Here is a 13260-nt window from a genome sequence, read left to right as displayed (position 1 = left end):
AACTGTGGGATTTGATACGATTGAGGGCGCAGCCGTGCGATACCGAGAGAATTTGGAAAAAAAAAATGCAAGTTGTAGCCTGTAGGCCCGCATGACGGGAGTCTAAGCCTATTATCCAAGGCCTAATTCATAACCAATCTAAAATTAAAACGGATTAAATGGGTTAGCTGTCTGAAATCTGAATTCGATCTGATTATTAATTAGGAATACAATTCTACGTGATGTGACTAAAATTTCGCCCCTTTCTTTTTTTTTTTCAGTTCTTTAGGATAGGAGGAGGATAGGAAGGAAAGAAAAAAGAAAAAATATATTGAACGTCGACAAAAATCTGATGAATCTAAGATCGAATTTTGGAGAACAGAAATGGAAATGTGTATCCAGATCTAGGGCAGAATCCACGAAATCATAGCATAGAAAGAAGATACTTAAATGAAATATTGGGATTTAAGATAGGAATAATTGATAGTTAGAAAGAAATTGTATTACTTAATTATTATTTTATTATTAATTATTACTTTATTAATTATTACTATTACTCTATTAATATTAATTGTAATTATATAATTACAACACATACAACACAACGAAATCTTTAAAAATGAAAATGGAATTTCAAGTTAGTAACTTCTATTGATTTTCTTATTGATTTTTTTGTTATTTTATTCTTCTTCAGTTCGGGTCGAAAATAGAAGAAGTTAAGTCGATCCAAAATCAAAAGGGGGTTCATGGCCAAGGGTAAAGATGTCAGAGTCAGAGTTATTTTGGAATGTACCAGTTGTGTCCGAAATGGTGTCAATAAAGAATCACTGGGTATTTCTAGATATATTACTCAAAAGAATCGACACAATACATCCGGTCGATTAGAATTGAGAAAATTTTGTCGTTATTGTCACAAGCATACGATTCATGGAGAAATAAAGAAATAGATGGAACGGAACGTGTGCACGATCTTTCCAAGAAAGAGGAGAGTTGAATACCTCATTCAAGAATTTTTTTTGATCCAACCCGTAGGAATCAATAGAAAAAGCAAATCCCCTATGATACACCAGATCCGGCTCGATTATTGATAGAGTGAATGGATCTGCCATTTCTTGAAATCTCTCTTCTGATTCAAAATCATGGTGTAACGTGTATCCCCTTTTGTTCTGATCATGGAATAGATGAAATAAATCAAAAAATAGATTTTTTTTTCAAGAATGAAATCTTATTGGAACTGTCCATATCTGGTTCATCCTTCGGAACCATATCACATCCCGGATCTGATGAAATATGATGAATTGAGGCGGTATTTTGTAAATACGTAATTATCTTGAATATATCAACCATTTCTTTATTTTTCGATCGCCTGGAAGGGACAAAAGAAACATCTTGTTTTTTCTTCAAAAATTTCTGATCTCTAGTGGACCTCTCAGTAGGATTCGAACCCAGATGAAGTTCTGACCATTTGTCAGAGAAAAAAGAACGAATTGATTTTGTAGGATTCCCAAGAAATTCTTCGATTTCTTCTGGAAGCAGATGAGCCATGAAACAAGTAGCTGGCAAATTAAAATTGGAACTAGTGCAATTCGCAGAGTTAGAAGCCTTTGCACAATTCGCTTCTGATCTCGATAAAGCTACTCAGAATCAATTGGCAAGAGGTCAACGATTACGTGAGTTGCTTAAACAATCCCAATCAGACCCTCTCATGGTGGAAGAACAGATAGTTACTATTTATACCGGAGCGAATGGATATCTTGATCCGTTAGAAATTGGACAGGTAAAGAAATTTCTCGTTCAGTTACGTACCTACTTAAAAAAGAATAAACCTCAATTCCAAGAAATTATATCTTCTACCAAGACATTCACCGAGCAAGCGGAAGCCCTTTTGAGGGAAGCTATTCAGGAACAGATCGAACTGTTTTTACTTCAGGAACAAGCGTCAACTTCTCCCTCTTATTCTTAGTACAAGAATACTCATTGAAAAATATTTCTGATTCGAATCATTCAAAAAAGATTTCTTGGTATAGCCATTTAAAAAAGATAGATGGAAATAAATTGCGTCCAATAGGATTTGAACCTATACCAAAGGTTTTAACTATAACTCATAATAATCAGAACTCATTATAATGGTGGTTACCTTTTTTCTTTTTTTAGAAAAAAAAAATATCTCTATTCTCCGCTGAAAAATGAAGACTAAATCCTGAGTTTAGTTGAAAAAGCCCTTTATCGGATTTGAACCGATGACTTACGCCTTACCATGGCGTTACTCTACCGCTGAGTTAAAAGGGCCCATTTTATTCAATTCATGAATTTTTCATTATGAGTTTAATGCATATATGTCTGCATATGCATATGTGTCTGCATATATGTATATATGTACATATACGCATAGGGGTTCATACAAGAACCATCAAATAAAAAAATTCTATGGAATCATAACATAAAAAAAGTAGGAAAGACTCTTCGGATCTAGTCATACTATTAGATTCTATTGATAATTCCAAAAAAATTGTTCATAGTATGATAATACTATGATAATCAGTTGTACCTTCATGGTATACCCATGGATTGGCCAGTTCCTATTTGGAAGATTGCAATTTCTTGACCGTTGCAGTTTCCACTCCTGCGAATAGTTTAGCACATTCCTTGTTGCTACTATGGGGCCCTGAGGCACAAGGGGATTTTACTCGTTGGTGTCAATTAGGCGGTCTGTGGACTTTTGTTACTCTTCATGGTGTTTTCGGACTAATAGGTTTTATGTTACGTCAATTCAAACTTGCTCGATCTATGCAATTGCGACCTTATAATGCAATCGCATTCTCTGCTCCAATTGCTGTTTTTGTTTCTGTATTCCTGATTTATCCATTGGGTCAATCTGGTTGGTTTTTTGCGCCAAAAACAAAATACTTTTTCTTGGTGGGTGTGATCCGTTGGACATAGATCCAATTTTTCAATTTTTTTGATTTCTTAGAAATTTTTTTTTCTGTCTCTGGTGGTATCAAAATGCCGCAGTGCCTGGATATCTTATCTGTTTCTCCAAAAAAATAAATATCTCCAGAAAAGATTTTCAGTTCAATACTTTTTTTTTTCTCTCCACTCGGACTAATCCGCCTACCCGACTTCTTGTATTTAAAGCGAGTTGTGTATCTACTCCAATGATACTATTGTTCCGGATACATCAATGATAGAATAATTTCTGATTGAAATAAGGTTTATCCAATAGAAATAAACTGATAGGGGATCGCCAAAAAAATCAAATAGCAGCATACACTTTTTCGATATGGGAATCATTATCTAATGAATTCAATAGTTCCAAAATAAATGAAAGAGATGGGTGGAATTCCAACTGGATCTTGGTCTCAAATCAAAAGGGGATATGGCGAAATTGGTAGACGCTACGGACTTGATGGGATTGAGCCTTAGTATGGAAACCTATTAAGTGGTAACTTCCAAATTCAGAGAAACCCTGGAATTAAAAATGGGCAATCCTGAGCCAAATCTTTATTTTGAGAAAACAAGGGTTTATAAAACTAGAATAAAAAAAAGGATAGGTGCAGAGACTCAATGGAAGCTGTTCTAACAGGTCTGTTATAGAACAAATACGTTTATTTTTCAAGTGATTCATATCGTCAAGTGTACCCATTCCAAATTTCATTCCGATCAAATGATCCATAGCAGCCAATACATCTCGTGGTAACAAAAATGTATTGTTCTGAGGTATATCAAGATTCAGTATTCGGTTCATATTTTGTCGACCAATCCTTCCTTATTCACATCTTTGTTGAAATTTTTTTTTTTTATAATTCCTTATATAAGGACTCAAAAAATACCGGATCCCCACCTACACAAGCAAATTGTTGATAACGAGTTAAACAGATTGATCTATTTACGATCTGAATCTATTTAAATCAAATTTAAATTTATTTAAGATAGATCGTATATGGCTCAGATCGATGAATTGGGTCGACTTTTGCCACCCTCAGATTGAATGCCTCTTTGATATTTCTACCGCACATACAGATTTAATATCAAATTGTAGGTGTCATCGTCAATTTTGCAGCCAGACCTTTCTATTCTATACAATAAATCTGCACCCTCTTCTGGTATCTTCCCTCTGTCGGGCAAGGGTCAGTTTCCAAACGCGCGCATAGAAATTTCTATGCGTGCCACTGAGAGAGGGTTACGGTTCAAAGGGATGCCCTAGCTTCGAACGGCAAAGATCGCACCATGTCGACGATTCCAGCAATCACAGCCGCATAACCAATGGTCCCCCAAACTCTCCGATGAGTTCCCGAGGTAGTAGAGCATCCTACAGCGTACCATAACCAGCGAATCAATAGCTGATGCGCAGAATAATGTACACTCGTCAAAATCATGGTTGGTAGATTACGCTGTAGCATGTTCGACCAGATCAGAACCGATGTCCCTGTTTTGGCGCCAACGCCTCGTCTTGCCGCCAAAATAACACCGCGGAAGATCCTCGAATAGCAGCAGAGGGAGCGAGTTGGGGCGAGCGAGCGAGAGAGCGAGAGGGACAGAGAGATGGATGCGTTTGGGGGATTCTTCGTCGACGAGAAAGCGGTCCGAGTGGAGAACATCTTCCTAGAATTCCTCAAGAGGTACTCAGGAATCTCTCCTTTTTTCCCCTTTTCTTAGGGTTTTCCCTTCCTTTCCTGGAGTTTCCGTTAGATTTGATCTCTTATGCTTCTTCTTGTTGATGTATCTAAGGTTCAAACCTGATCCCAATGCCGTGGAGACATTCTACGAGTCGGAGATCGAGACAATGAGGTCCAAGGAATCTACTACCATGTATGTGGATTTCTCTCATGTCATGCGCTTCAATGACGTTCTCCAGAAGGCCATTGCGGAGGAGTATCTCAGGTCAAATTCTTGTTTCCCTACCTCTTCCTTTGGTTCGGATTCAAAGACATGGTATCAATTTAGCTCGTTTTTACCAGATTCGAGCCCTATCTGAGAAATGCTTGCAAGAGGTTCGTAATGGAGCACAAATCAAGCGAGAATAGGCCTGCCATCATCTCCGATGACAGCCCTAATAGAGACATAAATGTCGCATTCTATAACATCCCACTGTTGAAGAGGTATTGCTGGATTCTTTGATTATTATTTTTTGGGTACCTTTCAAAAGCTATTTTTTCCTTCTTTTCCTTCCGTTGGTTGGAAAGTTGCTTCTTTTACTACGTATAACTTGCTTGGAAAACTGGAATTGTCGTAGATTGAGAGATCTGACGACATCAGAGATTGGAAAGCTGACCTCAGTGATGGGGGTGGTAACACGGACAAGCGAGGTCCGACCTGAGCTCCTTCAAGGGACATTCAAGTGCCTCGAATGTGGTGGAGTTGTAAAGAATGTGGAACAGCAGTACAAATACACAGAGGTAAATTTAGCTAGTTCCATTTTCATCTATCATATAATTTTTATCAGGGGTCATGATATGTTCGTTTGTTGTACAACTTTATCAAAGGCAAAAAAAAAAAAAAACTAGGATCTTTCATGAGCTATTTTTTCGATTTCTGAGTTATTAGTGAGTCGATTATGATCATATTGATTGTCATTTTCTTTAGCCCATAATCTGCATGAATGCAACGTGTGCAAACCGAACTAATTGGGCACTGCTCCGGCAAGAAAGCAAGTTCACAGATTGGCAGAGGGTACGGATGCAAGAAACATCAAAGGAGATACCTGCTGGGTCTCTCCCTCGTTCGCTGGATGTCATCCTCCGCCATGAGATTGTTGAGAAGGCGAGGGCTGGAGACACGTAAGCTTGCTCACCACTTAAGTTATTTATAACCAACTTATATCATTCAGTTTTTTTGTAATGCTTATATTTTGGGCATATCTAGGGTCATCTTCACAGGTACTTTGGTTGCGGTGCCAGATGTGATGGCAATGACTTCACCAGGTGAGAGAGCAGAGTGCCGGCGAGAGGCTCCTCAGCGTCGGAATGCATCTGGCGGTCATGAAGGTGTCAGGGGCCTTAGGGCTCTGGGAGTAAGAGACCTCTCATATCGCCTTGCTTTCATTGCAAATTCTGTGCAGGTTTGAATATCTTGGAGCTGCAATTTTGGAATCCAATTTATTGTTACCACTATTCTAATCTAGTGTTTTCTTTTCTTTGTATTCTATCCTTCTGGTGTTTAGCTTGCAGATGGTAGAAGGGATGGTGACATCAGGGACAGAAGGATGGATGGTGATGAAAATGACAAACAGGAGTTCACGGTAGGTTCCTGAATTTTACTAGTTATAATTCATTTCATTTCATTCATTTTCTCTACCCGACAATATTTGTTAATGCTTCTGTACCGCTCCAAGGTCAGAGTTGAGAATTGCAGGTTTAAGGCATTGTCACGTAAGAATTATTGTCCAATTAGCTTTTACGCATAGTCAGCCACTGTAGACCTTCATGATCTTGTTGAATGTGTGAAGCACCATTTGCCTTTTTCATTTACCTTGTCCAGTTTCAACATTTAACTGGAGAATTTTTGCTGTCCAGATTGTCAGGATAATTTGTATCTTCCATGAATTTAATATGATTTCCTTTTTTTTATCTTTAGGTCTTACCTCTTTGCACAGTCTCCAACTGGAGCCTAAATTCACTGATTTTTTTTTTGCATGCTTGAAAGCATCATACTGTATTGTTCTCAAGCTAGCATGCATTGTTTTTTTCCACCACCTGGTCTTGCTAAAGATATACCTTTTTATTTGACTCTCTTAATTTTCTCTGGCAGCAAGAAGAGGAAGATGAGGTTATGAGGATGAGGAACACTCCTGATTTTTTCAATAAACTAGTTGATAGCATATGTCCCACTGTTTTTGGTCACCAAGAAATAAAAAGGGCAGTACTTCTCATGTTGTTGGGTGGTGTGCACAAGTTAACCCATGAAGGAATCAACCTTAGAGGTGATGTCAATGTGTGCATTGTTGGAGATCCGAGTTGTGCTAAGTCTCAGTTTTTAAAGTATGTATATCTTCATCTTTGGCTATTCCAGACAGCTTGTTTTCTTTATAGATGCAACATTTTGATTAATCTACTTAGTTTTGCAGCATTGGAATCATCAGCTGATCACAGCCATCAATATTAGCTATTAAATCTAAATAATACCACTATAAAAAATTTAGGCCCATGCAAGATGGAACTAGATGAATGTATGTTGTTTGGTCCAATTTAGATGGTCAGGGCAGCTAAAAAGGTCCTAACATCTATTCAAAAGCCCAGCTGGTTGAATAATTAAGATTGATGATCTACTAAAACATGAGTCAATAATGTGCATATGAACTTGTCTATTGTTCCATCCAGATGCGCTCGAATGTATACATAAAAAACATTGTTCTATTTACTTTTCTACATTTATTATTTCACTATGTTTATTTGCACAGTTATTGTCAATTGATGTATTCTTACCTATTAGCGTCCGTTCAACAGGTATACTGCCAGCCTAGTTCCCCGATCTGTTTATACATCAGGAAAATCGTCATCTGCTGCAGGTTTGACAGCAACAGTGGCTAAAGAGCCTGAGACTGGCGAGTTTTGTATTGAGGTATTTGCTTTTGGCAATAGCTATTCTACATCTTTCAACTTTTCATATCTAATTTAATACAGATCTCAAAAGTGAATTACAATTATGTGCAATGGTGAGCATGACATGTTGAGAAAATGGATATACACATACACTTGCCCTTGAAAAGTTATCATGGATCTGGTGTTTGCAAACGTCTTCTGCAGAAGAATGACTGAGTCTAAATAGAGAATGTTTAGAACATTTTGGCATTTGTTGTTTGCTCAATCAAGTTACCAGATGTGTCTTTTCCACAAAAAAAGCAGTGCATCTTCTTAAATGAAGAAAATCTGAAAATCATTATAGTATTATATGGTCTAGATTGCATGTTTATGAAGTTTAGTCTTGTTTTTAATTGATTGTTATTTTGTATGATATATGTTTTGCTTTACTGGTAGTTGTACTGATGAAATTTTCTGTTAGAGCATCTTGGCATTTCTTGTTTTCTTGAGCTAGGCATCAGATGCAATACATTTTCCCTTAAATGGAGAAAATATCAATGTGCAATAACTTTGGATCATTACTAAGTTTTTAGGTCTAGATTGTGAGTTTATCAAGTTTTGGCAGTTTTTAATTGATGGCTACTGTTTATGATATATTCTTTACTTTTACAGGCAGGTGCATTGATGCTGGCTGATAATGGTATTTGTTGTATTGATGAATTTGATAAAATGGATATAAGGGACCAGGTAGATTTTTTTACTGCAAGTACTTTTGTATTTTTAACAAGTGTGTGGAATGCTGACTTCTGTAGTTGATTTTAAGGTTGCCATACATGAAGCAATGGAACAGCAGACCATAAGTATCACAAAAGCTGGAATACAAGCCACATTGAATGCTAGAACCTCCATTTTAGCAGCTGCAAATCCTACTGGAGGACGATATGACAAGTCAAAACCACTCAAGGTATGCCTTTCTCACAGGAATTTTGATCTTTTTTTATCTAGCTTGAAATTAATTTTTTAAAGTTTCATTTTAACTTATTGAGTGACATAGTAGGAAATGATGTTATGGATTTTGTTTAAACTTTCCTAGGTTTCTGATTCTTATCTGTGATCTTTATATTGCACCAAAGGAGTTCTTCTATGCTACTTTTGAATTAAATCATGACAAACAATCTTGATTTTCTCTCTCCTGTGCAGTACAATGTGGCCCTTCCTCCTGCTATTCTTTCAAGGTTCGATCTAGTATATGTTATGATTGATGAACCAGATGAAAACACTGATTACCATATTGCCCACCACATTGTGAGAGTTCATCAGAAACGTGAAGATGCACTTGCCCCTGCCTTTACCACCGCAGAGTTGAAGCGTTATATCACATATGCAAAGTCGTTGAAACCTCAGGTATGTTACATGCTTTGTTTATGAGGCCTTGTTTACTTCAAAAAATGTGTGATCCTCTCCATGACTTAATTCTTGATTGGGCTATATAAATGCAGCTGAGCTCAGAAGCGAAAAAAGTGCTAGTGGAATCATATGTAACTCTTCGCAGAGGGGACAGTACTCCTGGAACCAGAGTTGCTTACAGAATGACAGTTAGGCAACTGGAGGCATTGATAAGGCTTTCTGAAGCCATTGCTCGCTGTCACTTGGAGAAAGTGGTGTGCAATTTTTTCCTCTCTCTCTCTCTCTTACTGTGCATTATATCCATATGTTTCTCAATACATGGATAGTTATGCGAGTTTTTCCTCCCACTCTATTTAGTGGGCCCAATTTTGTCATGCTATGGGTTTTCTGCTCATGCTCTGTAGGTGCTCTCTTAACAACATTTTTACTCTTTTCTGGATTAATGCTTTTAGGTGCTTCCAGCACATGTTCGCATGGCAGTAAGGCTGCTAAAAACATCCATTATCAGGCAAGAAAGTTTTCTGTTTTTCCACTCACATTATGTTTTTTCTTCTAATGCTTAAATTTAATATAAAACATATTATGCAGTGTTGAATCAAGTGAAATCGATCTTTCTGATTTCCAAGATCATGAAGATGGTGACGGGAACAGGGCTTCAGATCAAGCTGCTGCAGAACCCACTCCTGCAAATGTTGATCCAGTACCAGAAAATGAAGGTGGGCTGTTATATCAATATAATCAATAGATCATTTGATTATGAATTTAATATCATTATATTAATTACTTATATTTTAATGCAAAAATCTTAATAGGTAATGAACAAGGGACTGATAGTCGACAGAAGAAGAAACTGGTTATAACAGAAGATCATTTTCAGAGAGTTACTCAAGCTCTTGTCATGCGCTTGCGACAGCATGAAGAGGCAGTAGTGCAAGATGGTATGAGGAATTCTGTCGCCATGTATTTTTCCTTTTTTTTCTTTTCCTAGTCATTATATTTTGTCTTTGCTCTTTCTTTTAGAAATATGAACTTTCTTTTTCCACCAGTTGAAAATAACATTAGTCTATTGCATCACTGAAATTGTAACCCTCAGGTAATCTGATTACCGATTTAGCCCTTTTTTATCATAGTATATGCTTTACTAGAAACTATGCTGCTGGATGAAATTGAAAGTGATTCATTCAGAGGTGTTGGTAAACAAAATATACGGTCACATATTCACCCTCATGCAGGCCATGTCAAAACAGAAAAACAGAACCATAAAATTGTGGGCTTAAATTTACTGAAATATGTGAAGATACACAATAACATATTTGCTTGGATGATTTTACTGGGTAATGTATTCTCTGGGTTACATTCATCTACATCAACTGTGCCAATGTACATCTTGTAGTGTGACTGATTAATGAACTGACAAAAACATACATGTTTGGGTGCTTTTAAATGTACGTGCAGAAAATACAGCTATTGTTGCATGAAAATAACTATATGTAAGCATGTTGCATTGTGGGCTCCCACGAGCATCTTTCAATGAGTTTGGAAGTAAATAAAAATTGTTTTAGGAATTCAATATGTGAATTATCCTGCTTTTAGATCAGAGGCATGATCGCAATTTTTGAAACTAAGACCATGATTAATTGTTTGGTGTTTCAGTTCTACTATAGGGGTACCATGATATATGGAGAAAATATTATCTTTAAATTTTTATCGGGAAAGTTCTATTTAAGTTGGCCCTGCATAACATTGAGAACTAAGAATAGGGATTGCAATATTTTAAAAAGACCGCAGGCAGCAAAGGATGACCGTGTTTAGGTGGGTGCCAAGTGGTCATGTCAAAAATAATAAATTCAGAACTAATATAAACGGTGAGAAATGTTTAAAAAAATAAATAGAATACAAAGGATGAAACATAGCATATCAAATAGGATGTGGTCAGTTGCAATCAAAGAAAATGAAACACAGGATATCAAATAAGAGACACTAAATCAATCTGCAGTACCATCTTGAAAACATTCAATACCAATTATAGATCAATCTCAGCCCTTATACTCAAACCTGATACAAAACATTAAGGCGGGTACTTAGGTGGCCAAAAAAGCCCTTTTTTTTTTGGTGTAATCAATAACAGATGGTGTTTTTGTTGGAGGATTAGTGCAACATCTTTTCAGAGAATAGATTGCATTTATGCTTATTTGGTTTCCCACCTTGTGAATGGAAGGTACCTGCCGTATTTAGGGATTTAGTTTCTTTAAATTTATACAGTGAACAAAGCCCTAGTATTTCTAGGAGTGTAAATTTGGGTAGCTTTAGGCAGTCCTTACTTGCACCAGAAACTTGGGCACTAAGGCAAAAAATTTACATAAAATTATCGTGCTTCTCTTCTTAGTAGTTTTTAAAGTTCCTGGATAATCCTTAAGATCAGCTTTGTTAACTGCAGAGTTGTAATTCCCAGACAGCTTCATGGTCTTATTGACTTAAAGCTTTTTTTTAGTGGGGACAAGAATTCATTTACTTTACATGCACTAATAAACAGATACACATGCATACATGCTTCTGATCATATTTAATCCTTCAATGTAAATATATGTCATGTAATAATTAGGTTAAGTTTTTCTTTTCTTTTATTTTCAGTAAGTGATTTTCTTTGGGGAGAGCTCTTCCTAAGGAGCTATTACAAAGGACTCCTTTCGTAAAACTATGAGCATATTTGGATAAATTATTTTCAAGCAAATTAAGCCACTTCCCTCTCAACTTTCAAGAGGCGTGATTTCAAGCACAGTTTTGTTGAAGATATGTTAGCATTAGTTCTCTGATAGCTTTATCTAGTTCCACTGTGTGCCAGGTTTGGGATTTCTCATCATAGGCATAGCCAAAAAGCCATAAGAAAATACTATGTAAATCCCAAGCAGATCTCATTCTTATCAATTTTTTTGGGAGATACGGTGAGAAATTAACTTTTTTTTTTTTTGTTTGTTCTATGCTTTGTGTCATCTGGAGATTCAAGTTAATGTTATAGTTCCCGACTCGAGGGATAGCTCTTTTCCCTTCTCCAATGTGTGATTTTTGAAATTTTGCAGGAAGTGGTTTGGCTGGCATGAAGCAAGGCGATCTAATTGTTTGGTATGTCGAGCAGCAGAATGCCCAAGGTGCATACAGTTCCACTGATGAGGTGCGGGAAGAGGTCAAGTGCATCAAAGCTATTATAGAGGTATACCTAACAATGAAGAACGCTAACTTTTTCAGTCCATGTTATACACTCTAAACATTTGTCAAGAAACTCTTACTGTGCAAATGGCATTTGTGCAGAGATTGATACAAAGGGAAGGACATCTGATAGTCATAGATGATGGGACAGGCTCAGCAGCTGTAGATGGTGGTGAAGCAAGGAGATCCTCTGAGAATCGGATTTTAGCTGTAGCCCCAAATTATGTCATTGATTGACAAAACAACCTATAAAATTTTAATTTATCCGCCATCAAACATGATGAAGATGTGTTTGGAACAATACAAGGGGAAGACATTATGACTGCAGCTGGCTGTTGCTTGTGTTTGATGGCAGAAACTAGGGTTTCTCATCAGCATCCAGGAAAACAGATACTTGGTGAGTCACTCTGCATGGATGATTCATGTTGCATAATAGAAGCATTAGGGCCATTTGCCGGTGATCTGCAGGTGAGAATTTTATTGTATCAAGGAGAGAATGATAGCTTTATTTAGTTTATCAACAAAACTTTACTCCTATGTTGGCTGATAGGTTGTGTTTTTTCTTGTAATGCATCTGTTTAACAATGGTGTAATCAAACTGCAGCTTAAGCTACAGTACTTGCTTCCATATGACATTGTCCAGTGACAGTTGAGTTTTATAAGTTAACATTTCATTTATATTTTCTTGTCTGTCAATATGAAGAGCAAAGAACCCAATAAATTATGATTTAGCCCAACTGATTTGTTTAGTGGGTGGGTGAGTCTTCCTTATCTTTATTGAACTCCAGTCTTGATTGCTATGGACCTAGCCTGTCTGCTATGCTGCAAAACAACTGATCTAGTCTGCACTTCCTATATTGCTGGTACTCAAGTCTGGCAATTTGGTCCCCTTTTTTTCTGAGGCTACTTTTAACCAAACAAGTTATAGGAAAGGCCAAAAAGTATATGAAATGACGTGAAGACTTCAGCGAATTGCAGAATTCTTTGGGTTGCCATGACTTTTTTTGTTCAGTTTGCCCGCTTCATTTCATCTAGAGGATGGACATTGTCCTCCATCAGATTTGCTTGAACTTTAAATGCAATGTGGTCGAGTTTCCTGAATCTAGTACCCTGTTCTGACTAGATAAAATTGACCCCAAATTCCTGACCAGAT

The 13260-nt window shown here is 36.9% G+C and overlaps 1 protein-coding gene and 1 non-coding gene across 2 annotated transcripts; one reads left to right on the top strand and one right to left on the bottom strand.

The window, feature by feature from the left end:
- Positions 1-2196: 2196 nt before the first annotated feature.
- Positions 2197-2268, bottom strand: TRNAT-GGU (transfer RNA threonine (anticodon GGU)). The gene has a single exon. It is a non-coding gene; the product is annotated as a tRNA-Thr (tRNA).
- Positions 2269-4441: 2173 nt separating this feature from the next.
- LOC105040883 (DNA replication licensing factor MCM6) lies at positions 4442-12785 on the top strand. The gene is made up of 18 exons (XM_010917622.4): positions 4442-4598; positions 4708-4860; positions 4938-5078; positions 5213-5375; positions 5563-5756; positions 5842-6037; positions 6140-6217; positions 6727-6956; positions 7422-7536; positions 8169-8243; positions 8320-8460; positions 8697-8900; positions 8996-9157; positions 9356-9411; positions 9492-9619; positions 9716-9841; positions 11981-12111; positions 12210-12785. The coding sequence occupies exons 1-18, from the start codon at positions 4522-4524 to the stop codon at positions 12342-12344; spliced, it is 2505 nt and encodes an 834-aa protein (XP_010915924.1). The 5' UTR covers positions 4442-4521; the 3' UTR covers positions 12345-12785.
- The last annotated feature ends 475 nt before the right edge of the window (positions 12786-13260 follow it).

The sequence above is a fragment of the Elaeis guineensis genome, chromosome 3, assembly GCF_000442705.2.
Source record: "Elaeis guineensis isolate ETL-2024a chromosome 3, EG11, whole genome shotgun sequence".
NCBI classification, from domain to species: Eukaryota; Viridiplantae; Streptophyta; class Magnoliopsida; order Arecales; family Arecaceae; genus Elaeis; species Elaeis guineensis.
The sequence above is the reverse complement of the archived record's forward strand: the minus strand, read 5'-3'. Positions and strand labels throughout refer to the sequence as shown.

Bases quoted from the DNA above. Each gene is read 5' to 3' on its own strand.
- LOC105040883 (XM_010917622.4), top strand. From the start codon at position 4,522: ATGGATGCGTTTGGGGGATTCTTCGTCGACGAGAAAGCGGTCCGAGTG. The intron at 5,079-5,212 runs GTATTGCTGGAT...GAATTGTCGTAG, and splicing joins AACATCCCACTGTTGAAGAG to ATTGAGAGATCTGACGACAT. The intron at 8,461-8,696 runs GTATGCCTTTCT...TCTCCTGTGCAG, and splicing joins ACAAGTCAAAACCACTCAAG to TACAATGTGGCCCTTCCTCC.